This window comes from Atheta coriaria, unplaced genomic scaffold (assembly GCF_025399875.1).
Source record: "Atheta coriaria isolate IRGN ID8LTWV9N9 unplaced genomic scaffold, Caltech_Dcor_3.1 hic_scaffold_9_pilon, whole genome shotgun sequence".
NCBI lineage: Eukaryota > Metazoa > Arthropoda > Insecta > Coleoptera > Staphylinidae > Dalotia > Dalotia coriaria.
Window position 1 is genome coordinate 13,025,534 of NW_027045451.1, and position 27,132 is coordinate 13,052,665.

The 27,132-nt window shown below is 38.8% G+C and overlaps 1 protein-coding gene across 1 annotated transcript; it reads right to left on the reverse strand.

Annotated features, from left to right (window-relative positions):
• Positions 1-1,661: 1,661 nt before the first annotated feature.
• LOC135799233 (retinal homeobox protein Rx-like) lies at positions 1,662-20,866 on the reverse strand. Its single transcript, XM_065312249.1, has 3 exons — positions 20,668-20,866; positions 13,927-14,189; positions 1,662-2,485 (listed from the first exon to the last, which is right to left on the reverse strand). The coding sequence occupies exons 1-3, from the start codon at positions 20,861-20,863 to the stop codon at positions 2,120-2,122; spliced, it is 825 nt and encodes a 274-aa protein (XP_065168321.1). The 5' UTR covers positions 20,864-20,866; the 3' UTR covers positions 1,662-2,119.
• Positions 20,867-27,132: the final 6,266 nt, after the last annotated feature.

Sequence of the window (27,132 nt, forward strand, 5' to 3'; positions counted from 1 at the left end):
CAAAGTGCGCGCTACCCGCCTCCCCAAGCATAATTCGTTTTATATTAAAAACCAATGAAACGATCGTTGACGAATTGCTTTTATATTATGTGCGTTTGTTCTCTTTATGTACTTAACACACACAACGCGACAGCGACAACCAACCACAGCAATAACATGTTGTGGAAAATCGTAATGCGTTATTTAACGAAAACTCCAATGGCTCGCGCTAGTTACGAGCCATCAAATGAATAAAAAACAAATTATGCCTGGGGAATTGTGCAACGCACATTAGGCAGTCATCGATTAGGCATTAGAACGTATTTAGGTATAATTAATGAGCGCACAAGGCAAGGTATTAGGTTTATTGCGTTATTCGAGCATTTTTCCGCTGGCGTGGTACAAACTTGCCATGAGTTTATTACGCCCACGGGGGTTATTATGTTAATTGCGTATTCTAAATGGCTTAATTAAATATTTATGCGGCAATAAAACTAATTTTATTTATCCACATCGGTATAGCTACCTATTTCAAACGATTAAATACTATTTTTTTAAATTTTGTTTAATAAGAATGTAATTTGTTTCTACTCTCTTGCTCTAGACATAGTAGGTATGTGTTAATTCTATCCATTGATAAAATTTGCCATTTTATTTTCAAAAAATTAATTATATAAAGAATTGCTAATAATGCACTTCAGCGCGCCATCTCGGATTCAATTATTTAACTATAACTATGATTGAATATCAATGCCAACTTTTATCCTATAGAAAAGGGCTGTCTTTAGGGATTTCCGGGCTATTATTTGAAATTTTCTTGTCGTAAAAACCACCCTTGGACTAAAACAAACATGTAAAAAAAATAATTGGTCAAACTGGCCATGGCGTTGTTGAGTTATGCGCTTACCAACAGATTTTGCAATTTATTTTTATATTATAGATTAATTAATACGAAAAATATTACTTTGTGTGTAAAAAAAATCAGAATAAATAATTTAGAAACCGATCTGATAATAGAAATATTACCTGATGTGAGCTACATGTGCAGAAATCCCGGTGTGATTGCCTAAATGGATTCAGCTTAGACACAACGTCGACAAACCTGAATTAAATATGTTCGGCACCCATGTGTGATGTAGTCGAGTGGGGAAGTCGAAGTAATAGATTCGCGTTAGGCGCCGACGCGCCGATCAGCCCACTCTCCGCCATCACCACCGCCAGCACCGCCGCCGCATCGGCTGATTAGCGTCGACAAACACGCATTAGCATTTTATTGCTTCGACCCGCCGCCGCTCCACTCCACTCGACGCTCTCCGACTACGCCCCGTAGATAAAGTGGAATTAAAACTCAAGGGCTCTTTGATCTCGGCCGTATTAACTAAACTGCACTTATTAAATGAGAGAGAGACGGCACAAAACGGCCTCAGGGCGTCGCCGGCGACGACCACACACACACACACACACTGCCACACACCCACGAATACACCGTCTGCGTGATTGTATTCTATTTCAATTTCCATGCCAGGGCATTAAAGAGACACAAATTAATAACTTGTTAGAATGATGATTAAAATATTCGCGCTCGTGAGGTTTTGGTTTAATTTTGTTTCCATTACAGCGCCGTTTTAATACGCGGCTGCAACAAACTGTGGAATAATTGAAATGTTCATAGACCTTCCACATCAGATGTAATATAATTTATTATCGTGTGCATTATTTACAAAAATTCACAGCTCTAAAAGGAAATAATCATACATAACATAATTAACTTACCATCGTTCATGTATAATTAAGTTGAGTTTTCAGTACATTGCAATTATATTATACTCTCTTGTCCTCTTAACTTAATTAATATAAATATATTCCTACGACTTGCACGAAATTGATCAATTTACATCATCTCCACGTATTTATTATTATATATTTCCTATTCATAAATATTTACAAACACGATGAGTTCATGTTCATGTTCGATAATTTGTAGTTGGTAGTACTGGTACTGATTGCTACGTAACACTCGCAAAGAAACAACGAATCTATTAATGGTAATGAAATCATCCACACAGATATTTACACAGGGGGGGGCCGCCAAATGATTTGATTGTGAGCATGTATGTACACTAGCGATATGAAGACACCTCTAGACCATTTGCAGGCCCTTGGTGATGTTCTCGACGTGCTCCTTGGCCTTCAGTCGCAGAGCGGCGATTGAGGTGCTCCGCATGTCGGGCGGCGGATTGTTGGCGTGCGCCATCGGCGGATGCCTACCGTGGTCGCCGGGCACGGGCGGCGTGAGGTAGCTGGGATAGCCGGTTTGAGGATGGCTGAGGAAGCCCGGCAATGCGGAGAGCAGCGGGGGCGACAACCACGGGTCCATTGGCAGCGCGAGACTGGAGCCGGCAGCGCGCGATAGCGTCGAGACGGCGTGATACTCGCTGAGGCCCAGACGCGCCGCCTCCATTTTCTCCTGCCGCCGCCATTTCGCACGCCGATTTTGAAACCATACCTGCAACAACACCAAAACATATATTAGATACATCAATACCTAGATAGATAGATAGGTATATAATAATAGTTTCACATTATCCGAGCTTGTTTGGATTGTGTTGCAAGTCCCTAAGTGAATCCATTAGTGGGCGAGTGAAGCTTTTGATTAATGAACATATCATTACCGCTTTGAAACATCGACACAAAAAACGACTTGATTGTATTTGCATTGTAATCATGGCGCATGCACCTTGAGTGATATAATGTATACTCAACTGGATGGTAAACGTCGGTATTTATTTGGGAAATGCGTTTAAAATTGATCACGCAGCGAAAGCGATACCTTATTATTGTTATTATGCTCGCCCGCGGGAAATGCCGCATGAAAGTTTAACTCTAATGAGATTTTGACATGCAGTCGGGCTATTGTAGTCGATATACCTATGTGTATGTGTCGGCCACTGCATTGCCACCCACTGGTGCTAACCACCTGTTTCAACCACTAACCATTTTATTCACACACGTAATAACACGGAATAAAATTTTCTATCGCTTAAATCAATTTTCTACTCGCTAAAACTTACATATTAATTAAAGTTGCGCTGTGTCTGGTCATTCTACAGTAGGTAGGTATATTTTTGGCATGATATGTAGGTATTATCACATCAAAAGAATCTTCGATAATATAAAAATAAATCGCAAAATCGATTGGAAAGCGCAAAACTCAACAATGCCAAGACCAATTTGGCCAATTCTTTTTTAAAATGTTTGTTAAAGTCCAAGGATGGTTTTTACGGCGAGAAAAATTCGAATAATTGCCGGGAAAACCCTAAAGACAGCCCTTTTCTATAGGATAAAAGTTGGCATTGAGATTCAATCATAGTTATAGTTAAACAGTTGAATCCGAGATGGCGCGCTGAAGTGCATTATTAGCAATTCTTTATATAATTAATTTCTTTAAAATAAAATTGCGAATTTTATTGATAGAATTGATACATACTATGCCTAGAATAAGAGAGTAAAAACGAATTACATTTTTATTAAACACTACCTGTACGAAGTCGCGGGCAAAACTTATAAAAATAAAATAATTGAATTCAATTTTTAACCAAATTGCCATTTGCCACTCTTTTCGTTGACGTCAGATCTGAAGACACTAAACAATGAAAACTATAACAACTTAATTTACTAATTTGTTGTTATTAATTCTGTGTGTATTTTAAAATTGATTATTTTTATTTTGAATTTGTCCTCGTGTCAATACTATAAGTAAAAAGTGGAGCTTGTTCATTAATTTATTGATCCGTTGAGTTGCTAGAAAATTAATTGGCAGATTATTAAATAATGTCGTATCAAAATTATGTAATTTAAGTAAAACAAAAAGGATCCGACGGCGTCAAGAATATACCCGCACACGCTGCAAAACCAAGTCGAAATTAATTAAAATATCTTTAATTACGCGAGCTTGGGTGTGTGTGCGCGACCGCGCTTTGACGACAAAGCTAGCCAGAAAATAATTAAATATCAAAATGAAGTCAAATTTAATATTGAATCGCCTGCAACTTGATGCGGTGCGCTGCGCCGACGTTTAATGTCGACTGCAATTGCTCGCGGGTTGTGTGTACAGTCTACAATCTATGCGCAGTCTATGTGCGAATATACCGAGGGGTCTAAAATTTTACACACTTACCACTACCGCATGTGACATGTGACGCACAAGCATGCCGCGTAATTGAAATCAATTTCAAAGTGTCCGTTAAGTTTGCGTTTTCTTTTGGCATCGTTATTACGTTTTGTTGTCGTCTTGCCATGTTTTTTTTTCTCTTGGTTGCTTGCTTGTTTGCTGCTTCTAACGTTGCGTCTAAAATTGCGTTAGGAAAGCTTTTGTGTACCCGAAGCGTAGTTTGGGGCGCGGCGAAGAATACGTAAAATTGCGTGCGCGAGGAGCGCTAAAAGTTTTTTATTAGATTTACTCAATTTCGGGCAGATTCAGCCCGCCATTAGCTCGTCTAAAGAATGACATCAAATTGTCAATTAATGCATCAGTTCCAAACCAATTTCTGAGCTGTGCCGTGGGCGAACCGCGCGCGCCCGCCCTGTTACTCTCTCACGCGGGGAGGACGAGAGGAATTCAAGAATGAAGATAATCAAGGGGTGGGTTTATAGACGGCGCTTTCCCTTTTCATCATCCGCGCAGCAAATGGCAAGAAACGCACCCTTCTTGGTGTATACTTTCTTCTTCGGTCCAAGGGTGCATACAAACAGCGGCTCTAAACACTCGCAAACACGCCCGAAATTCGGCGCATGCATTACAAACGCTTTCACAAGATGCGATGGAGTAACACCTTTTCAAAGAATCGAGCGGATATTACTTCGACGGGTGGGTGAACGAATTTAAATAAATTCAGACTCACTAAAGTTTATTTGATGCAATATAGAGTTAGTGTCAGCAATGTGGTTTACACTTGCTTTCCGGATCATCAAGCCAACATTGCAAGTTGTGCAAAAGTTAGTTATACCTATGAGTTAAATAAGTTACAGTAAACAGAGATGACAAACAGTTGATGTACTATGCATCTGAAATGTTAAAATTACATGGAAAATTGTGTATTAATTTAAATTATATTTGCACTAGCTTTAGCCCGCGACTTCGTCCCGGTAGAGTTTAATAAAATGTAATTCGTTTTTACTTTCTTGTTCTAGACATAGGTAATGTGTCAATTCTATCAACAAGATTTGCAATTTTATTTTAAATAAATTAATTATATAAAGATTTGCTAATATTGCATTTCAGCGCGCCATCTCGGATTCAACTCTTTAACTATAACTGTGATTGAATTTCAATGTCAACTTTTATTCTATGGAAAAGGGCTGCCTTTAGGGTTTTCCCGGCAATTATTCTAATTTTTCTTGCCGTAAAAACCATCCTTGGACTTATACAAACATTTTAAAAAAATAATTGGCCAAATTGACCTAAGCGTTGTTGAGTTATGCGCTTACCAACAGATTTTGCGTTTCACTCATATAGGGGAAGGTTGGCCAAGTCGTACCCCTAAAATACAATTGGCCCTAAATTGAAAGTTTTGCAACATAATGTCAGTTTTTTGACATATTCACCTGCTTTAGTTAATATAGCTTTAATTAGTATGAGAAAAATTAATCAGAAATGTTTATATTTTTGTAAAACATCAATTTAACAAAAATGTGTAAACGGTACGACTTAACAAACTGGTACCCTAAGTCGTACCATCGATACCCTAAGTCGTACCTATGCCAAAGTAATATCAAATTGAGAATATATATTAGTTTAATAATAATGTATTTATTTGCAAGGTATTTTTTACTCGTTTGGACACCCCAACACATTTGTCATGCATCCAAATTTTGCATTTGAGGCACTGAATCATACTATCTTCCCTATTCTCATCACGCTAGTAAAGTATCTTCGGCGCGCAACCGTAGCGCCGCCTCGTGGCGCAGCTGAAACCTTGAGTCCCATATGTTCTATAGGTACGACTTAAAAAACGCAAAGGGGTACGAGTTAGCAAACATGTGCTTCCCGCTTAAAACAACCTTAAACAATATATCAGAAGGAATATTTAACAAAATCCATGTAGAAAACAATACATGGATAGATGTATACCCAATATTTAACATGAAACACATATTTAGTGGTGTTTTTCTGACCACCAATGCTTTCAAGCTCCACGAGAAATTGGATGAGCACGAGGAGCAAAACTATTTTTGCGCATAACTTCTTAATTCCGATTCGGCGGGAACTGATTAAAGAATATGCTTCTAGTATGATTTCATGCTGCCCGAATACAGCATTTTAAGTTGCATAAAGTGCCTTCAAGTTAGAGAAAAGACCGAGGTACGACTTACGTGACGGTACGACTTAAGCGACTTTCCCCTATTATAGACAAAAACAATCGAAATAATAATGACGTAACTTAATTTGTTTCGATATTGCCATTTTAAACTTGTTGTTGCCAATTAGTTAAGTCTATAAAATATATATTAAAACAATAAACTATTAATTCGTAGTTTGGTAATATTTGATCGGGAATCTGTGCGTTTGACATTTCACATCGTTTGGTGTCATTAAAGTGCGCCCATAAAGTTGTCGGTGGCGTAATAGTTACAAACCGTGCACACTACAAACAAGCACCCAGGGGTAAAATCGCCCAAACGTAGGGTGAACATGTATCTTGCCACACGCGCGGTAAGAAGTTTTAAACAATCACGCAACACACAAACGCGCACGTGACCGCCACGGTTCGCAGCAAATTAAATGTCAGAGGACTTGGGATTAGCCAGATACAACAAAGAAAGCCGCGATGACGTTGATGTGTGTAACTGCCAATTTAATAGGACGGGGGGCGTATGCGCGCGATGTTTGTCAGACCACCGTCACAGGGATGTGTCGCCCCCACAAAGCCCGGGAGGAGTAATAAGCGCTATTAACTGCACAAGTCGCAACACTGACTGGTTATTATCAAAATTGACTCTCGCGTTCCCACACACACATACACACACGCATACTTTTACGAGATGTGTATTTTTATTTCAGTTATAAATGTGCCGATGAAGTATCCTTTAGTAATCAGTCAAGCATGTGATGAAAATTTTCCAACACCCTGCAGTGAAGTACTTAAAGCGCAACCAGCACAGCGAACACAGCGACAGGGTCAAAGCTTTCGGGGCAAAGCTTTCCCGAGGCAGGATTTTGCAACGGTGTCGAGCTGAACCCTCCCCGCTGTATCGTCCACAGTGAAGGGTTCGTAATTACTGTTTATTCAACATCGAGTCCCGTAATTGCCTTTATTAAACGTTTTCATATTCGCTCGCCTACCTCTCTACCACTCTACCAACTTCCACGTTTGCGTGATTGGAATTAGTTCAATTAACGTGTTTTTTTTCTGTGTTGCAGGGCGTTGAAAAAAATTCAACCGAGAGAAAAAAAAGTTCTGAATGCGCACACGTTTGTAATACGCGCACAATGACGACGAACTGTCAGCCGACATCCGCGGCTAATGCTGCTCAAGAGGCGGCATCGGTGTCTCACTAGCAGTAATACGATATTGTAAGACGAAACGGCATTAAAGATTGCGCGCGTACTTACCTACTACACACAAAAGAAGAATTACGCTGGTAATATTATAACTAGCCCTATACAATAATATTAGAAATGCTGTGAGAACTAAAATCTTAGAAACAAATTGTTCTACTAGTATGTATGCAACCAAATATACAGATAGTATAAGATAATTGCCGTTAAAGATGATTACGCAACTACGTAAGCAATTTATTAAGGGACACTATGAGATAATGAATCCATAGTTAATATAATAAAGTGATTCAACTATGGTGGAGCACAAAGTTTGCCAGAACGCCGGTTAGAGTAAATGAATTATCGAAGGAAAATTTCGTCGCTAACTTCATCGCGAGCGAATTTAATTAACAATCCTAAGCTAATACACCGGCTGCGCGCTGCGTGATGTGATGCCGATGCCAAATTTTGTGCCGAAACACCGAGATGAGCGAAAAGCTCACGTCGAATTTCACCTCCGGGCTTCGGGCTAATTACGTCCCATTAAGGCAATTAACTACGAGCGTGGCGCACGCTCAAATATTACTTATATACACCTACAACTGGAGTGCGACGGCTGAAATTCGCTCTCAGCTTTCATTCGGGCGTAGTTGCCGTGTTGCCGTGTAGCGTCACAACACCGTGAACCGCATTTAATCAGCCACCTAGTTTATGCCGCCGTCGCTACCACCACCACACTACACCACCACCGATGAAATTATCGTGCGATAAGATCGCGTTTTGATTTTGATACATCGTTAAGCTTTTATATTGTGCGCGCGTATATGCTAACTAGGTGTGGTGGCTTGTGCGGTGAATAAACGAAAAATCTATATTATGCTAATTTCGAATGTACGAATGTCGTGCCCTTTAATATTGAGCAAATGTTCGGTGAGCGGCAGTGAAGCAATTTGGCAAGCCGGCCTGCTGCGTCGACTCCAGCAACAACTTGTCAACGGCAGATCTTCAATCTGACGAAAATCCACTGCACCAGAAAGCCAATATGTCAAGCCCATTATTACCCAAATAACGTTCCACATGTTCCCATTCGGAATGTTACCAGCCGGCGTTTGCTAATGACACTCAAATAATGTTATAGTTAAATAGTTTTTGTATGATTCTATTGTGTTGAAGAAAGGGTTGATTTTGCTTTTTGTCAAGGTGGTATGTACTGCTTTGTGCCTGGAAAACACTTCTCAGGTTTATACGCTGGCATTGAAGATCAGTCAACCTTAAATTGGAAATCAGCACTTGAAGATATAATAATGATGTGTTGTTGAACGTTGCGCACATTTATCCCCTATTGTTGGAGGGTTCTTCATGCGAACTGTTTGATCAATAACACACTTTAAGTGGTGCATTGTATGCGCGCAACTATTAAACGTGTTGTGATGCTGATGATGCGCACGATAAACATTAATCGCCAAGGCCATAAAAGGTCGAAAAAGGTATTGTGGCGAATCGTGAACGATAAAGTAATAAAGACGTGCGCGCGCGCGCTTAAATTCCTCTCGTGTGTTTTTCGGCTGGGTCATAAGAGGAAGCATCATAACTGTTTTCCGGAGGGCGCGAGAGTGCGCGCGACGTGCGAAACGAAAGCGGCGGCGTCGTTGAGGGGGCGGGCGCGCGTTCGCAAAACGGCGTTAACTGAACGGTAAAAAGCGTTAGAGAAGGCGACGCGCTGAAACCCCCTGCGAGCGTCGGCACGTTACTCGACTCCGCTATATAAGTGTGAGAAGCGCGTCAGGCGGAAGGCGGCGAGCCGGAAAATTCGTTTGTGGAAGGAAAATGGAGCTCGGGTTTTTGCGCGCCAAGACAAATGATGTGAGGGTGATGTGTATCCATACTAATGCAATGTTTCTAACGTCTTACGTTTTACCCAATTGACGTGTGCCCACAGAACACACACACTGATGCGTTTAAAACGTATTTTCGGGTTTAGGTGATGGCAAAAACAAACACTTTCGTTTCTTTCTTCGCGCCTTGACAGAAAACTATACTTCTAACGTCCAACAACAAGGAAAACATCATAGAGAAGAAAATTCGATTAACGTACTGGGTAATGGGGTGTAATGTATTTTTATATTATAGCTCGAATTAAACGCCTGTCTAATGATTCAATTTATGCTATAAGCTCGGGCCTATTGTGCGTGCGGCAATTCCGAACATCGCCGCATATGTTTATTCTCATAACAAATATTCATATAGCTGCCGCACGATGTGGCGGAACCCTCGTGTGCCCCTCGATCGCCCTGAAATAACCGCGGCGTAACAATTGTCCACCCTTAATCGAGCAATGATCGCCGAGAATTTCCTCGCGTGAATTATTTCCGAACACGAAAGTTTTACGCTTGCACGATTAACATCACCAAGATTATTCAATGCTAGTTATTTATAAAATAACTTATAACGCTCTAAATCATATTATCGTTTGCGTTTTTAATAATAATTTCACTGCATTATTAGATATAATTTAAATAAAATTATTTTTATTTATTTTTGGATTTTTTTAGAAAACGAGCGAAGCTCTCAAAAAATAATTATTTGCACCAATTGTCAGTTGTAATAAATATATTGCTTGTGTTTATAAAATTGTTAATATTAAAATTAATCGCTAAATCTGTTGGTAAGCGCATAACTCTACAACGCCTAAACCAATTTGGCCAAAAAAATTTTTTAATGTTCGGTAATGTTCAAGGATGGTTTTTACGGTAAGAAAAATTCGAATAATTGCCGGGAAAACCCTAAAAACAGCCTTTTATAGGATAAAAGTTGGCATTGAGATTCAATCGTAGTTATAGTTAAATAACTACGAGATGACGCGCTGAAGTGCATTAATAAAAATTCTTTATATAATTAAGGTTTTTAAAATTATATTGCGAATCTTATTAATTGAATTGATACATACTATTTCTAGAACAAGAGAATAAAAAGAAATTACATTTTTATTAAACCCTTCGGGACGAAGTCGCGGGCAAAAGCTAGTGTTTTATAATTGTAGTTGTTTAATATTAAACTTAATAACTAATTTGCGTATCAGATACCAAACACGTGTAATCTAAAGTGAGCAAGTGATTGAATCGAATGAAAGTCCATTTGATGAGAAGCAGAGCCTTGATTGAAGCGTCCTTCATTAAAACTTTCATTAATAATCGCCAAATTGAGTGTTAAATTCATTACACAAAGTGAATAAATTGAAGATAAATTAACCATTGATGATTTAAACGCGCTGGGCCCGTAGTTTTAACGAGGTTAAAATTTGCATTTGAGGACGGAAAGCACTTTAGTGGCATAAACACAATTAGGACGAGAGGGGGCCGGGCGGCGAAGGACGAGGGCGGCGACGAGATGAACACCGCGTGCGCGCTCGCGAGATCGGAAGGGATGCGCGACCATATGCCAAAGTTTCCGCAGCAAACAAAACACAAACAGCAACTGTGCGGACGGCAGCGGACATACACGCTCATCTCGACGCAAACACACACTCACAACACTTGATTAGGAGGCCGCAGCAGCCAGAGAAGGGTTGCCCGGAAGTGTCAAGTGCACGCGCACTTCCGTCCGCCGTCTACGCGCGCGGTCATCTATCAATCAGCCCGGCCGGCGAGCAGCTCAGGGGTTAATCTGCGCAACCAAGAGGTGATTTCACACGAACCGCACAAAAGAATTAATTTACGTTGGTGTGGCGATAACGATTGGTGTTGGGTTGCGTTAAGTCGTCAATGATTAAAAGTTGATTAAGCACGCGCGGGGTGGTTGGTTTGATTGCGTGAGCCAGCCAGTTCGTTATTAGACACGACATTCGAAATTATTTTATCAGCGCGCTGAGACGCACGAGGACCCTTATTTCCTGCCATTTATTAGCAATAACGCGCAAGTCGGTGCCGGCCGGTTTCGTGCGCTCGTTAATTATGCCAACTACCGCCCTTCGTGCGCTCACACGGCGCTTGCAGCTCAGGAAAAAATTCTCCAATGTTGGCACAGAGGTCCCCCGAAATCACCGGCGCACCGGTACAGCCCCAGTGTGTGTATGCGTATATATAATGTAAGATAAATTAATTTTATTGCTGACTAAACAGCCTAAGATTGTTGTCGAGTCCGCACGCGATGTGACATGTATTTATATGCCAGCAACACGAACACCTCATTACGCGTCGGCGTATACGCACCTCACCAATATGCATAGAAACATATCCTACCACACTACACACCACCCCACCCCTCTGGTGCGCGCAAACACACTGGGGGTGCTGGGTTACGAAAAAGGCCGGTGCGCGCACACAACCGCTCGAAATCTGAAAGTTTAAATTAAATTTCCGTTTTTGAATTGCACGCAACAACCCCGGCCAATTGCCGTTTCATACGAGCTCGGTTTTACGAGATTCGCTCGAGGCTACACGCGGCGCAAATAGCTTTTCTTATGCGGAGCGAATGAAATAAAAAAGACACAAACTTATTCAATTTGGGCGAATTTTCCGCACGAGTTAGCGTATATTGAAACGATGTGACGCACTTGATAAACACATTCTATATCAAAACCTCTTTTAAATTTCTGTTTCATAAAACAATCACTATATGCAACCAAATGTGCATTACATTACCATGACAACATATATAAGTATTTCAAATAAACTAATCAACGTGCGCACGAACGTGCGTTTAAATAAAGTAAATATTAATATGAATTAAGTTTACTACGTTTCACAGATTTTATATAACTTTTATATATAAAAAAGCGACTTCGTCCTGGTTGTGTTTAATAAAAATGTAATTCGTTTCTACTCTTTTGTTCTAGATATATTAGGTGTCAATTCTATCAATAAGATTCGCAATTTTATTTTAAAGAAATTAATTATATAAAGAAAAGCTAATAACGCATTTCAGCGGGTCATCTCGGATTCAATTATTTAACTATAACTATGATTGAATTTCAATGCCAATTTTTATCCTATAGAAAAAGGCTGTCTTTAGGGTTTTCCCGGCAATTATTCGAATTTTTCTCGCCGTAAAAGCCATCCTTGGACTTTAACGAACATTTAAAAAAAGAATTGGCCAAATTGATCTAGGCGTTGTTGAGTTATGCGCTTTCCAACAGATTTTGCGATTCATTTTTATATTATAGATAACATTAAACCGTACCAAAGATCTGCTGATAATTAAATCTGCTTATTAAAGGTAGTAAAAAATACGCAAAAAGTTTTTCATAAAATTTTTCTCCTTTAGCACAAAATAACTAATCGTTATTCGTTTGTACCTAATGTAGGTATTAATACAATGCGCTTGGTGATTCATAATTAGCCAATCTTAATTCAAGTGGTTTTCCCTGTACGAATCAAAACCAATGGCGTGTCTGTAAGTGTAACACAATATATAAAAAAATCTCCATGGCGCCAATTTATCAGAGCACTCTGAACGGCCTTCTAACAAGACGTCGTCTCTAACGAGACAATCGGCTTACATTCCTGATCCTGTGTCAGATTGACGCTTTCCAGCACGACTTAGTTGTGCGCAGCCTAATGCGATTGTTCCTATCCAATTACGGACAGAAAACGCGCGGCCAATTTGCGCTCGCTGTGTTTGCGCTCGCGACAATTAAAAGCACGTTATAAACATTTCGGTAGCGTACACACCGGTAATAATACGACGGCAAGCGATGTGAAATTGATAGTTAAATTAAGTGTAATTTTAAGGAGAGATTCCCAGCTGATTAAAAACAATACGAGTCGCCGGGGCACGCGATAGCGCAATGAAAATTACTCGCCCATAAAAGCCTGTACCAATATCAAAACGTCAAGTACCATTAAAATTTTATAATAACATAATACCCCGCGATGATAAAGACCAATTTCCAAAAGAAAAGAAAAAAACAATAAAATACCCATATTAATATTGAAATATTTATTGCTAATGCGATTGCGATCGTAATTTCATTAAAGCCCTATATTTTTTATTATATTCCCGCATAAAAATGTGCGATTATAAATCAAGTCGGAATTATTTTTCCGAACCACCCTTCGTGGGGTTGCCCTTATAAAATATAATAAATTAGGTAAAAGTACCAGTGTGCCGGTTTCGTGACTGTTTTGATGGTAGCGTGCAATGTAGACACATCTTCACTGTGAAACACTAAACTAATAAAAATGGAAAAATCGACAGCAAACATTTTTTTGCTCAGTTTTACGTATATGTCAGTTGGCTGAACACAATAAAAATTTATGTTTGTGGTTTGAATCGAAATAAAAACGTTATATTTGTAATATTTCATTGCTATCAATTTTCTTTTCGTCTCAAATTAATATTGATATTGGTAATATATAATTCATACGCTCCATTTTTATTCAAAAGCATATTACAAATAAAATTATTACCTGAACTCGAACTTCCGGTAGATTCACCTTCATAGCCAATTCCTCACGACTATAGACATCCGGATAATGGCTCTTCTCGAACGCCCGCTCCAGCTCGTGCAACTGATAGGTGGTGAACGTGGTGCGATTGCGTCGATGCTTCTTCTTGCAGTTGTCGCCCTCCGACATCCCCGACGCGGCGCCTTCGTCGTCCGATCCACTCGTCGCGCCTTTGCCGTAGCGCAGTTCCGAAACGCCGTCGTTGGAGTTACAACTGCCCTCGCCTGCGCACAGAGAACAAAAACCAGCATATTAATGTGTTTGCATTCGAATTAATTAGCAAACGTGTAGAGTAGGTTGTTAAACGAATCGAATCTCTTCTAAATCCTTGGCATGATTGCAATGCGTGCGCAAAACGCAAAGTATATTTTTAAATGTCGCATTTGCATAGATTTAGGTTACGATTAAATTACGAGCGCACGGTATACACTCGAAGGGATTGCGCCGACGTTGCTTTCACCCAACACACACACACATACATAATCACACACGTAAGTATAAAATATCCCGATGCGAACTCCGGCGTCGCCGTCGCCGTTTCGCTGCGATTTCTTATTTAAACTCGTTGGCACGGAGGGTGTTTACTTCTTAATCGTGCGTCACGCCAGAAACGGCATTCGATTTTCTGCCTGCTGCATGCACAGCCATAGCGGAATTCATACACCGAAAAAATATCAACATATTTAGCGCTTTCAAAAAAAAAACATCACCCCTTAAAAAATATTGATGGTAATGATTGTTTCGCCATCATTTAGATTTAATAGCGGCAGTTGCGTGTTGTGCTAGAATCGTATGTAAAACATGACTTCCGTCAACGAGTTGGGAACTGTGGATATAATAGAAAGTGAATCCCGGAGACAGGGTTGGTCACGACAATGGGCATTTCGTTCATTCACATCGATCACTGTAATTACCTCGCACCTGCCCGTGTCGGTAATCAAAGTGACAAAAGCGATTAATTCTAATATTATTTCAAATATCTAACTTTAACATTTAAATACCAACGATATAAAAATATTTACAGCATAATATTTAATGCTGTAAATTTGAAAATAATTATTTGAATGTAACTAGTTTCTGGTAGCTATGAATAAAGTTTCTGTTCAATACAAACAAGGGTGAATATATCCTGTTGTCATATATCATACACGTAATGATGCACTGTCTGTTTTATCTGATTGACTATCAGCGGAACCCTCCAACACAAAAAAGGAGTAAATTCCCTCAATTATTAATCGACATTTGAGAATATTAATTACCGCCTGTGACTACCATTTCTCTAAATATCTATAATTTAAAATGAATTGAAAATCTGTTGGTAAGCGCATAACTCAACAACGCCTAGACCTATTTGGTTAATTCTTTTTTTAAATGTTTGTTAAAGTCCAAAGATGGTTTTTACGGCAAGAAAATTTTGAATAATTGCCGATAAAACCCATTGGGATTGAGATTCAATCATAGTTATAGTTAAATTGTTGAATTCGAGATGGCGCGCTGAAGTGCATTATTAGCAATTCTTTATATAATTAATTTCTTTAAAATAAAATTGCGAATCTTATTGATAGAATTGACACATACTATATCTAGAACAAAAGAGTAAAAACGAATTACATTTTTATTAAACTATATGTATTTTATATTCGTAAATAAATCATTAATAGTTAAAGAGATATTATTATTTATGTTGAAGCATTAATAAAAAGTAATCGTTCTTGACAATTTAACAACTTAATTAACACCTATTATATTGTGTACAACACTAAACGCAGTTAGTAATTGACTTATAACTGGCTTAAAAGTGTTCAATTTAAATTGTATCTTGAAGCCCACGCTTGGAGGAATTAATTAGCCATCAGTCAAAGAGTGATTGATTCGTCGGATGTCAATAAATCTAATGAGTTTAGTCCGTTGGGCTTTTTCTCTTTGGACACGTTTGTAATTACATCGTATATGCCACTTTGACCCCGAAGATCACACGCATGCTGAGAGCTTTTTATTGTTGCAGGAAACAAGAATGACTGGCTATTGTTCGATGCACGGTCAAGGCATCGCGGAGGAGACTAATTATCAGCATACCTGCTCCGGCCAGGTGCGAGCGATCTTATCAGGTTCGTGTTTTAATCATTATGCGCAGCGTAACACGAGCGCCGCGATCCGCGGAAGCGTCCGTGACGCAGGTAGAAATCAAACTTTTGTGTTCAACACATTGCCGAATGATAAGCACGCGAGCTTTCCCATCTTCACACAATACTTTACATCTGACGCATGATGGCATTATGTCATGTTTGAATAAAAGTAGGTGACAGTAAGCCACATCATGTCACGGAATCATGCTTATTTTCCTGTTAGCTATTTTAAATTTTGTTACAACTTGCGCAATTGGGTTTTATGAAAAAAAATTGTGTCATGCAATTGCTACACTTGCACAATTAAATAAACTTAAATATTTTTTTCTGAAAAATAAAAAAAATGCCTGGTTTGCACCAAAACTTTTTATTCACTAAATAAAATAAATTTTGAAGCATTAGGTACCTTACCATATGAAATTATACGGGTAAGCATTTTTTATACGAGCAAACAAAGCATTATTTAATTAATTTAATAAGAAACGCAACTTCTAAAACTTAATTAATTACCACCTAACGATAATGTCTCAAATGTCATAGATTTGTTCTAAAATTCACTTGATATTAAGTAAAATAAATTGTGAGCATAGCAATTAACACAATTATACCTCCTAAAGGTAGAAAGAAAAAAATGAATACCTATAGCTATAGGTATGGTGAGCTAGTGTAGGTACACGCATGCAAAAACGCAATTAACAATTGCCTGCGAGTAATAGCGGGCGCGCAAACAGCGCAGCAGTTATCGCAAATCAGTTGTGTGTTTATTATTAATACCGGTAATTAGAAGGCACGGAAAATGGCTACACAGTATTCGCTCGCTTGTATAAATACAACCATCATTGGGTTAATTTGATAATCAATTGTTTCACTGCGTATAATTTATATAAACAATATACAAAGTAAATAATAATTAGTTTCAGCTCTAGTGTGTTACGCAACACGTAAAGAAACAAAGTATTTTATTTAAAATTTGAATACCTACATAAAGTGGTAATGCTAAAAATGTCATTGTTGAAAATACTATATCCAAGAACAAAATTGGGTGGTTAGGGTTGTGCAATATAGTCTATATATATAAAAATGAATTGCTGTTCGTTAGTCTCGCTAAAACTCGAGAACGGCTGAACGGATTTATCGTATTTTGGTCTTGAATTATTCGTGGAGGTCTAGGGAAGGTTTAAAAGGTGAGAAAAATTCGAATAATTGCCGGGAAAATCCTCAAAATAGCCCTTTTCTATAGAATAAAATTTGACATTGAGATTCAATCATAGTTTTAGTTAAATAGTTGAATTCGAGATGGCGCGCTGAAGTGCATTATTGACAAAACTTTATATAATTAATTTCTTTAAATTAAAATTGCTAATCTTATTGATAGAATTGACTCTTACTACGAGTATGTCTAGAACAAGAGAGTAAAAACGAATTACATTATTATTAAACACTGCCGGAACGAAGTCGCGGGCAACCGCTAGTCTATAATATAAAAATGAATCGCAAAATCTGTTGGTAAGCGCATAACTTAACAACGCTTAGACCAATTTGGCCAATTCTTGTTTTTTAAATGTGCGTAAAAGTCCAAGGATGGTTTTTACTGCGGGAAAGATTCGAATAATTGCCGGGAAAACCCTAAAGACAGCTTTTTTCTATAGGATAAAAGGTGGCATTGAGATTCAATCATAATTATAGTTAAATAGTTGAATCCGAGATGGCTGAAGTGCATTATTAGCAATTCTTTATATAATTAATTTCTTTAAAATAAAATAGCGAATCTTATTGATAGAATTGACACATTCTATATTTAGAACAAGAGAGTAAAAACAAATTAGGTACATTTTTATTAAACACTTCCGAGACGAAGTCGCGGGCAAAAGCTAGTAACTACTAATTAAATGATAATGCACAGTTGTCAAAATTCCACCAATATCACCGCCAAGCGACGCACCCGCAATTCACGTAAATTTTACCCAATGAATTCAATTAACAAATAATTTAAACAATTGACACTGCTAATTGAATAGTTATTTGGTCGAAGCAAGATGCACTCGGTTGGAATGCGCATATATATAATAATCATCTGATTTGCACCAGCAATGAAAGCTCGCGTCGCGTGCTTAATGCCCCTTTCTGAGCGTGTGAGCACAGGTAGCGCGCCGAACGAGTGTATGTGTCACCGGTTTGATACGGCCGCTTTAATGGAACACCACTTACGATTACTTAACGTGATGTTTTTATTTCTCGACGGCTCGCGGCTAGAAAGAGCCGCTAATGCATTCGACGTCGCTTGTCGGCTCTGCTGCCAACTTGGTTTCTTCAGCGGCGCTGCCACACGACTGCCGTTTACCAGCTCAAGGAGGAGGCTCTTCAGCAACCGGGAGTGCTTTATTTATGGCGCGCGCAACGCAAAGCGCTAATCGAGTTAGTCGTTAACAAATTGTGTAATTAGGCTTTATCAATTCATCAATACAGACACACACACACATATCCATGCAATGATATATGTTGGTAAATTTATATCTACATCTACATACATAAAAACAAGTTTGTCTATATGATTGAACAAGCACATAGGGAGGTATAATATAAATAAAAGAAACAAGCGTTTCTTTTAAAAAGTTAATTGAATACCTACACGTCCAGCAAAAGGACTAAGTGGTGGTTGTCGTTTATCTAATGCAATTCCGAAGTGCATTTAGTGCGCGCTTAAAAGCTCTTATCTAGATCGTATAGGAGATTTAATAGAGAGCACGGCGGTAGCAGCATTCTATAGTGAGTAGGATTTTTCAAAACGCTACAGCAGATGACGAGAGAAGAAAGATGAACCAGATACGGGGCGGGCATGATAATGCCTTGTCAAAACTATTCACCCGCCGCTAATGCCCAATTTACGATTTTGATCTGGAAAACATCCACTAGAGAAATGTAAATTTTTCAAAAATCAATCCCTCTTCAAATTCTGCTAAAAACACGTAATAATAGCGTCTGCATGATTGAGCATTATTTCGTTCACTTTGAAATTATATAACATTTGTTTGGCTTCTCTCACTTGGAAAGCAATTAGCGTTCCGAAGCTATGGCATCTTGTTGACTTATTCTAAATTAATGCGATCGCGAAGCGCGATAAGATGTGCCGATAACGTCCGTTTCAATTCACATAAATAAGTCATAATGCAATGCGCCGACGGCGGGCGACGCACGGAAAACAAAAGCACACAAATGCAAGACAATAAAAACATTTAAACTTGAGCATTAATTAAATTAATGGCACTCAAGCGCACGCTTCTTTATTTTTTTATTCCTCAAAGTAAAAAAGCATTTTATACGCTTGTAAATAATACTATACTTTATACATAGGTACCCAAAGTCCCAATAATAATATGATATGCTTCTTATATAAGTAGATAATAATTGATTGACATGTAACGAAGTGATAATTAACTGGCATAACTAAATATAATCAATTAAATTATTTATTCTTGAGTCCATTTGTTTTCTTTCTTCTTATTAATTAATTAACATAACACATGGCGTTCCAGCAGGTTAATTATAACGTGTCGTGGGTTGTGGGGGATTATTAATTTGAATAAATTTATAAACATGCTCGTGTGCACTTAAAATTACGAACCTGAAGACCAGAACGCATTCAACACACACGACTTAAACACAAGCCACGATCTTCAAAAGTAGGTATTACTTATATATGCGCTTGATAATTAATCTCTCTCTCTGTCTTCTATTTTGCGTTGTTAATTAACAAGGCGTTTGTGCTTACCATAGCCCCACTCATGACTCTCCCAACAATTTTAAACTCCGCCTTGATGGTTTTAATTTATGTGCACTGACTTAAGTCGACTCGCCTACCATTGAACAACACAAGACGATTTTTAAAAAAATTTGTTGAATCATGTTGGCAGGCGCATAAAAAAACGCTTTGGATAGTTAATGTCTTCATTGTGTGTTGATGCTGCTTAACTAATTGCTCCGCCGCGTAACCCGTAGGTAACAAAAACGGGAGTCGAAGTTGAAGAATACAAATGTGAATCAATTAATGGAATCAATTAATATGGAAAAGTGCAATGTAATATTTTTGTATGGTAGAAAACTTAATCGAATTAATTTTTGAGTCAATCATTTGCATACCTAGATGTTTTAGTGCCTTGAGATGTCGAAGTTGTGTGTTGCAGAGGAAAAAATAAAAGGTTTAATCGAATAATTCGCCAAACGCCAAGAAGAAACTCTTAATGCGAGTGACACGAGATTTTATCGGTTCGCCGAGCGTCGGCAACGGCGGCACGATTTCATTTCCCTGTATTGACAGCACACTAATTTGACGTCCGCTCTCTTCTGACAAGGGAATTACGTTTGACAGGATTACGAGATTGACAAATAGGATCAAGAATTGAGGCTTAATTGAGTGTTTGAGTATGATGTTGTGTATATAGTTCAAATTGATTTGGATGCCAAAACTACACTGTTTCTGTTCTTCACAAACAATCAATAATCCAACTTAATTGTGTAATAAAAATTGTATTTTTATAAATATAGCTATGAATTTAGCTTTAACTGGAAATTCACTTACCGGCGCTCTCTCCGTTTCCGGGTGTGATGGCACGCTCCCTGTCGTCTCGGTCCTCCTTCCGCACAAGTCCTAATATGTTATCGATGGTGTGCCGCGGTCCCGAATTGGGACTGGCGACCATCCGCAAGGGTTTCACCTCCAGAGCACCGTAGCCGCCAAGCATACTGGACGTATCGTCGCTACGTTCCGACTCCATGGCGCGGTTACGACAGACTGATTTTCAAAGCCAGCACACGTTGCCGACCCGGGGCGGTGTGTGAAGGTGGAGCGCGCGCGGATCGAGCCAATTGCGACCGGTCTACTTCCATCATGGAGGCCGCATCTGCTACGGCGTCGACTGGCGGAGGGTTGACAAGGGTTACTATGGCGGGGATTGCGACTAAGGGTAGTATACTCCAACTTTGCACGCGGACGCCAGTAGTGGGGAGAACAAGCTGAGAGATGCGAGGTTTCTCTCGCACCCTTGGCAAACACGTGCGCGTCGGGTAATTGGGGATACAACGTTTAGTTGTCTCGTTTATTCTATTTGCACTCACTTATTAACACTTTTCAATATCGCCTTGTCTTCTCGCGCTACTGCACGCCTGCCGCAGCAATGCCCCGAGGAGATAATTGTTGCTGTCGCGGCGTGACGAGATATACGACTAATCCGAAAAAGCTCATCAACTTCACCGCCGCGCGCTCGAAATCAAAGTTAATTTTATTTTACTCGCGTCTATATCATAATAGGTATGTGTTGTCATACCTTCGGAAAAGTGATTAGAAATTCAAGTTCGTAAAGTTTGACGCATTAATTTTCAATCAAAACCAATCAATGAGAGCAGTTGGGTAAATAATGGAGTCTAACTGCGGTCGCATTCGTGATTAGTTCTGGTCCCCCGATAAAACTGGGCGGGGGAGCCACCTGACGCTAATTACCATAGTCATGCGGCCGCCCCGCCCGGAAATTAAATCGGTTTACAACGTTCCAATATTTGTGTTTGGCGAATTTAAACAATTTAGTTTCATTATTGGTCAATACCATCAAAATTTACGTATTGAGATGCTTGCGCCCACAACTTACAAATTTTACAAACACAGAAAACATTATAATTATAAAAAAATAATTTAATTTTCACCTTGTAATCATCTAAGAGAACGTTGCATAAAAGACAATTACTTTCTCAATTAGTTTTTCAATGAGAAAAAGTGCTGAAAATTAGAAAATGCGTCACGAAATGACTTTATATAATAATCACATCATTTTGTAAAACGCTGAAAGAAAAAAAAAGTCATTTAACGACGACGCCATCGCCGCTGACGCACCACACTGAAAACGATAGAGTGCTAAATGAAATTATTATCATTATTAACGATGCTAACAATATTCGTGTACGGTACAAATGACTTTTAAATTGAATTGCGCGACGCTCGGCGCGCGGGACGCTGCAAAAATGGAGTACGTAATAAGATTAGCCGCGCGAAGATATACACATTGGGTTGCCTATGTATAGCCAGCATGGCGCGCACTCGCCAAATGCCAGATGCGAGGGCAGCACAGCGTATACCATATAAAAATCGTTTTATTATATTTTCCAAGATACAATGGCCCGTTTAGCATCAAATTGGAACATTGTTACGTGCATTTACTGCGCAGGAATACATCAGACAGAGCGAATCAAGCGACACACACAGAGAGTAGGAAGACGCAAAAAGAAGAATAACGTGCAGCAGGGGTTGATGTTCAACACACGTTATCATTGTTTCATGTTGCGTTCGCTTTGTGCGGCGTCGCTCACCCCTCTAATTTGATTTTATGATGTTGATATAGACTCACAACAAGTCTTTTAATGGGAAACTAATTGTACACCAAATGTCATCTACAAATGACACTAGCGACATGCACACAAAGCGGAAAATGTTGTTACTATATGCAACCGTCACAATAATCTAACATAATAAGCTAATTTTACCTGAATTTCAGCAAGATATCCACCAGATACCAATTGTGTGTTTACTGTTTGGTTGGAGCAGATTGCAGTTCCTGTTGCAATGGTGTGGGTGGACGACACGGGCCAAGTCGCAGCGGGGCACATCCTCGAACCCCAAACAAACCGCAATCGAACAATCGCCATCCCCTTGCGCTCACCCGCTGACGGGAAAAGCTCTCGCCGGCCAGCTCACAAGATCCGCAAAGATACTGTAAACATTGAAGGCGGAGTGCGTATAAACACGAAAAGTAGCAAAGACGCGTCTGAATGAATGCAGGAAAGTAGAGATGGTTGAAATGCAATATTCCGACCGGCAATCATTCACAAAGGTTTCGAATGAAGTTAGCTGTGTTTACAAGTTTACGGTGGCGAACAAGCTCAGACTCAAACTTATGCTCTTTTCAAGTTTTGTCCACTATTCACAATGAATAACAACACAGGAAAGATATTGACTATATTAGCCGCATTACCCACAATGTGGACAATGTCGTGTTTTGTCCAAGTTGTTATAAAATAACAAAAACTTTGTTCTCATTATATACGCCCCATTACAAACTTGAAGTAGCTAAGCATTTATATACAGATTTGTGAAATGTTAACGTATTTTTTTCTTTTGAAGTGTCATATGTGTTAACATGCACATAACACCTTTTTAGATACAATGTGGGCGTTAAAGTTGTCAATAATATTTGCAATACAATTACACCTCGGAACAAAAAAATTGCTGCATATGTTTAGGTATAGTTAGGTTAAGTTATGTTAGGTTAGGTTAAACCTACGTAAAAAATACTATACAAATTATTAGCAACTTAATTCCGATACAGTTTTATCAACCCTTTTCATCAAGCAACAACCCTGTTTGGGATTTGATAAGTTTTACCGGTCCAGGCAGAAAAAATAACCCTCTCAACAGAAAGGTGTGTTGGAGATACAACCCTCGTTATACATTTAAAAATTTATAAAACATGACAAGCGGCACGTTTTTAATACTACATCTTTGAGTGCTTTTCAAGTTTGTTGCGCGTTCAGCGCTAACTAATCCGAATGTGATTATGCATGTTTTGGATTTAAAAGAAAGTAAAAGCCTATAATTTAGGGATTTACATTGCTACATCATATCGCATAATCAAATATTAGAATTTATACGCTTGTTTAACCCTTAAAAAGTAACGTTTGTTTCGCCAAATATCCCGCAGAGTAATTTTCAATAGGGTGACATCTGTCGCGCCGAGATTGATAAGAACACCTCAATTTAATCGTACCTTTTTATCGCTGCTGCTTTGTTAGTGTGCCCTGCATGCGGTCTGATTGCAGAGTTTTTATTAAATCATAATCATAGAGCACATGCGCAACAGAGCATCATTGAAAATTACTTTAATATCATATTATGCATATGGCACGATTTTTAACTCTGTTACATACCGCAAATGAAGCAAACATTTTAAGCATTTTATGATTGTGCGTTCGGGCTTATTGTGTTTGAGCACACTTTCCGTTTCATACGAAGAATAAGAAGTTCCAACTAAAGGAGACTTAATAAAACAAGATCAAGGATATATTATGCCGAAGATTGAACGGATGATAAAATTTTCAGATAAGATGTGCCAATATAATAGGTATTAGTGTGCATAGAAATTATGAATACCAAAGATAAAGATCTTCGATTTTCGGTTATAAAAGTCCTATACAGTACAAAAAGTATACCTACCCATGCCTTGTTCTTAATCCACAAATCGATAAATTAAAACATAAATGGAAAATGATTGCGCTGTCGATGATTAAATTATGGTCAGAACAATGATTGTGTCGAGAGCGAAACTCGTTGAAAGTGTACATGGCGCCCGCTTGTATATCACAAATGCCAAACGTCAACCAAACGCAAATAATCAACGAATTGCAGCGTGCAGAGTACATAAATTCGACCATTCAAAACCGCAATTTCGAATGATGAAAAAAAAACACAACACACATTCATTTGTCTGGCGAGTGAGTGGAAGAGTGTGCGGCGGAAAAACGTTCGTGGATGATGTTTATAAAAAGCAATTAAGTTTTATTTGTTTTGTGTCGTTAGCGATAAATGGACGGTTATTGATTTACACATTTATAAAATACTAAATGCCTTTTAATAACATTTTTAATATTGGGAATTTAATTTCGTGCGTTATCATTGTTTTTATTTGTTTAATATTTATTACACACAGTGTACCTACGACAAAAACTAACCTATAAAAATTACTTCTTTGATTTCTATTTTAATATAATTAAATAATGCAGTAATCTGACGTCATTCTTTTTAAACTAATTACGGGACAATACATACCTACACGTTAAGATTAATTTAATATATTTTCATCTTCTGACAGATTGTATCTGAATGCATTCGTTCAATTTTAATTCACAATAAAACGCAATCATTAATTATATTTTCATTGGAGATTGTAAAAGCGCGAGGACGAAATTATTTTCCACATGGCAGGTTGGATATGAAAGCGGTTTAATCAACAAACAGCATTTACAGAGGCCCACATTCAAAAACCACCGAAATATGAAGGAAATTCACATGTGCCACAACAACAAACAAAATATAAATTGTTACCAATTATCTTCAGCTTTTTTCCTGTTTTATATATCTGTATGACAGCGATTCAATTTCCGCGTTTTGCAATGCACGTTTTCAATTACTCGCATGTGTCATGGCGTTTGTTCTTTGTGGACACGCATTTTCATCACCATCACCGCATTTTTTGTATTCGCGTGAGTATCGGAATGAAAATAAAAATTTTCATAAATCGCTTCGACGAGTTCATTTCCTTTGCGAACACATGTTTGACTTTCGCTAGGGAGGACGAAGGGCATGCTCGCGTTGTTTGATTTCGGCGGCACACGGAGCGGTGATCTCGAAATGGGAAAAACGGCAGGCAATTGTTTCACATTCGAACCTAATATCATTGTAATAGAATTTCGTAGAATAACAAACGCACATGTATTTTCAACGACAATGAAACGAATTCGATAAGAAAATGTAATTCTCCTCGTTGTGGCTTACGCTTTGTCTTAACGAGAATAACAAAGTTACAAACGAAGAAAACGAACAAAAATAAAATTCAGAAAGTAAGATCATTAATTGGTTTGTTGGTGTGTTGGATGGGTAATCGCTTGTGGTTTTTACATTTACCCAAGGTGACAATAGACCCTCGGATGCATGAGATAGGGAGGAGGAAGTATAAGCCAGTTTCTATATGGCTGGCCTGGTGCAAAGGTAAAAAGCGGTATTGTACTTCAACACACAATGCACATAATACGAGCAGATACAACTGTAAACAATACAATTCAGGCGCCGATTAGCCTCCGGGGGGGCCCCGCGCTCGCGCGCCCTAAACTAGTTATGTCCTTATGTCGTTATCCTCTCGGCGTCTCCACCCCATGCGCATGTGTGTTTGTGTGTGTACCTATGTGTATATATCCGTGCGTAGAACGCGAGATCGGGATTTGTCCTCAATATTGTGTTTGGGAACTGCACTAACAATGTGAAAATAAACACACGTTCATTTTGATTGCTGTGCGCGCGTTTCCGTCGTTTCCATTCGCGCCACAGCAAACAGTCAGAATCAACAAACCCAACAACAAAACTAAGCGACAACAAATCTCGTTGTTACATTTCCACGGCTGTTACATTCACGGCTTCGAAAATGGGGCCTCACGCAAATAGACTACACTGTGTCTCTCGTCCCTAATAGAAAAATAATTACGAAGTATTGCTTCATAAAAGTACAATGTCTCTGGTTTTGGTGTCGTCAAATAACTAGGGAGCTCATTTCTAACTCACAGCCAGAGAATTGTTTTCGTATATTTACCTGTAAAGCAGCTTAAACTGCTGAAACTTTACGCATGGCTTGTAGTCTATAGAAAAACTGTAAGCACCATGATCTAGAAAATCGGATTCATCAAACATTGCGTGTGTTATGGCAATATAAGCATCTCCAAAACATCATCGAACGCCTTAAAAGCTTTCGTGAATCAAAGCTCTTACAAGCTAATGATAAACTTACCCTTAATACCTAAATACTGCTTGTGGGCATTCGTCCAGTCAACCATCAAACCCATCCAAAAGGTGACTGATTACATATAAGCTACCTGAAGTGAATATGATGTGTCTATGTGTGTGCATCTTCGCATATGAGTGCGAATGAGCATTACATCATCTATTGTGCCATGTTCATTGGCGGATTGGTCGTCTCCGCTGTCCATGAGCGTCGAGCTGTAAATAATATTCTCACCTCTAAACACAATGGCACATATTGTGCAATGCCGTCCAATGTTTGCTACACACTCAACAACCACAACAATGCAACGCACTCATCGGAAGTTTTTGCATGAAGAGCAGCACAATGAATGTTGAATCATTCATAAACGTAAAACCTGGGGGGATGCAATGTTTAATTCCGATTTTTTAGCATATAAGACGTGGGGTTGTTGGGTTGATTTGATTTGGCGC

Bases quoted from the DNA above. Each gene is read 5' to 3' on its own strand.
- LOC135799233 (XM_065312249.1), bottom strand. From the start codon at position 20,863: ATGGAGTCGGAACGTAGCGACGATACGTCCAGTATGCTTGGCGGCTAC. The intron at 14,190-20,667 runs GTAAGTGAATTT...CTCTGTGCGCAG, and splicing joins CGGAAACGGAGAGAGCGCCG to GCGAGGGCAGTTGTAACTCC. The intron at 2,486-13,926 runs GTAATAATTTTA...GTGTTGTTGCAG, and splicing joins TACCGGAAGTTCGAGTTCAG to GTATGGTTTCAAAATCGGCG.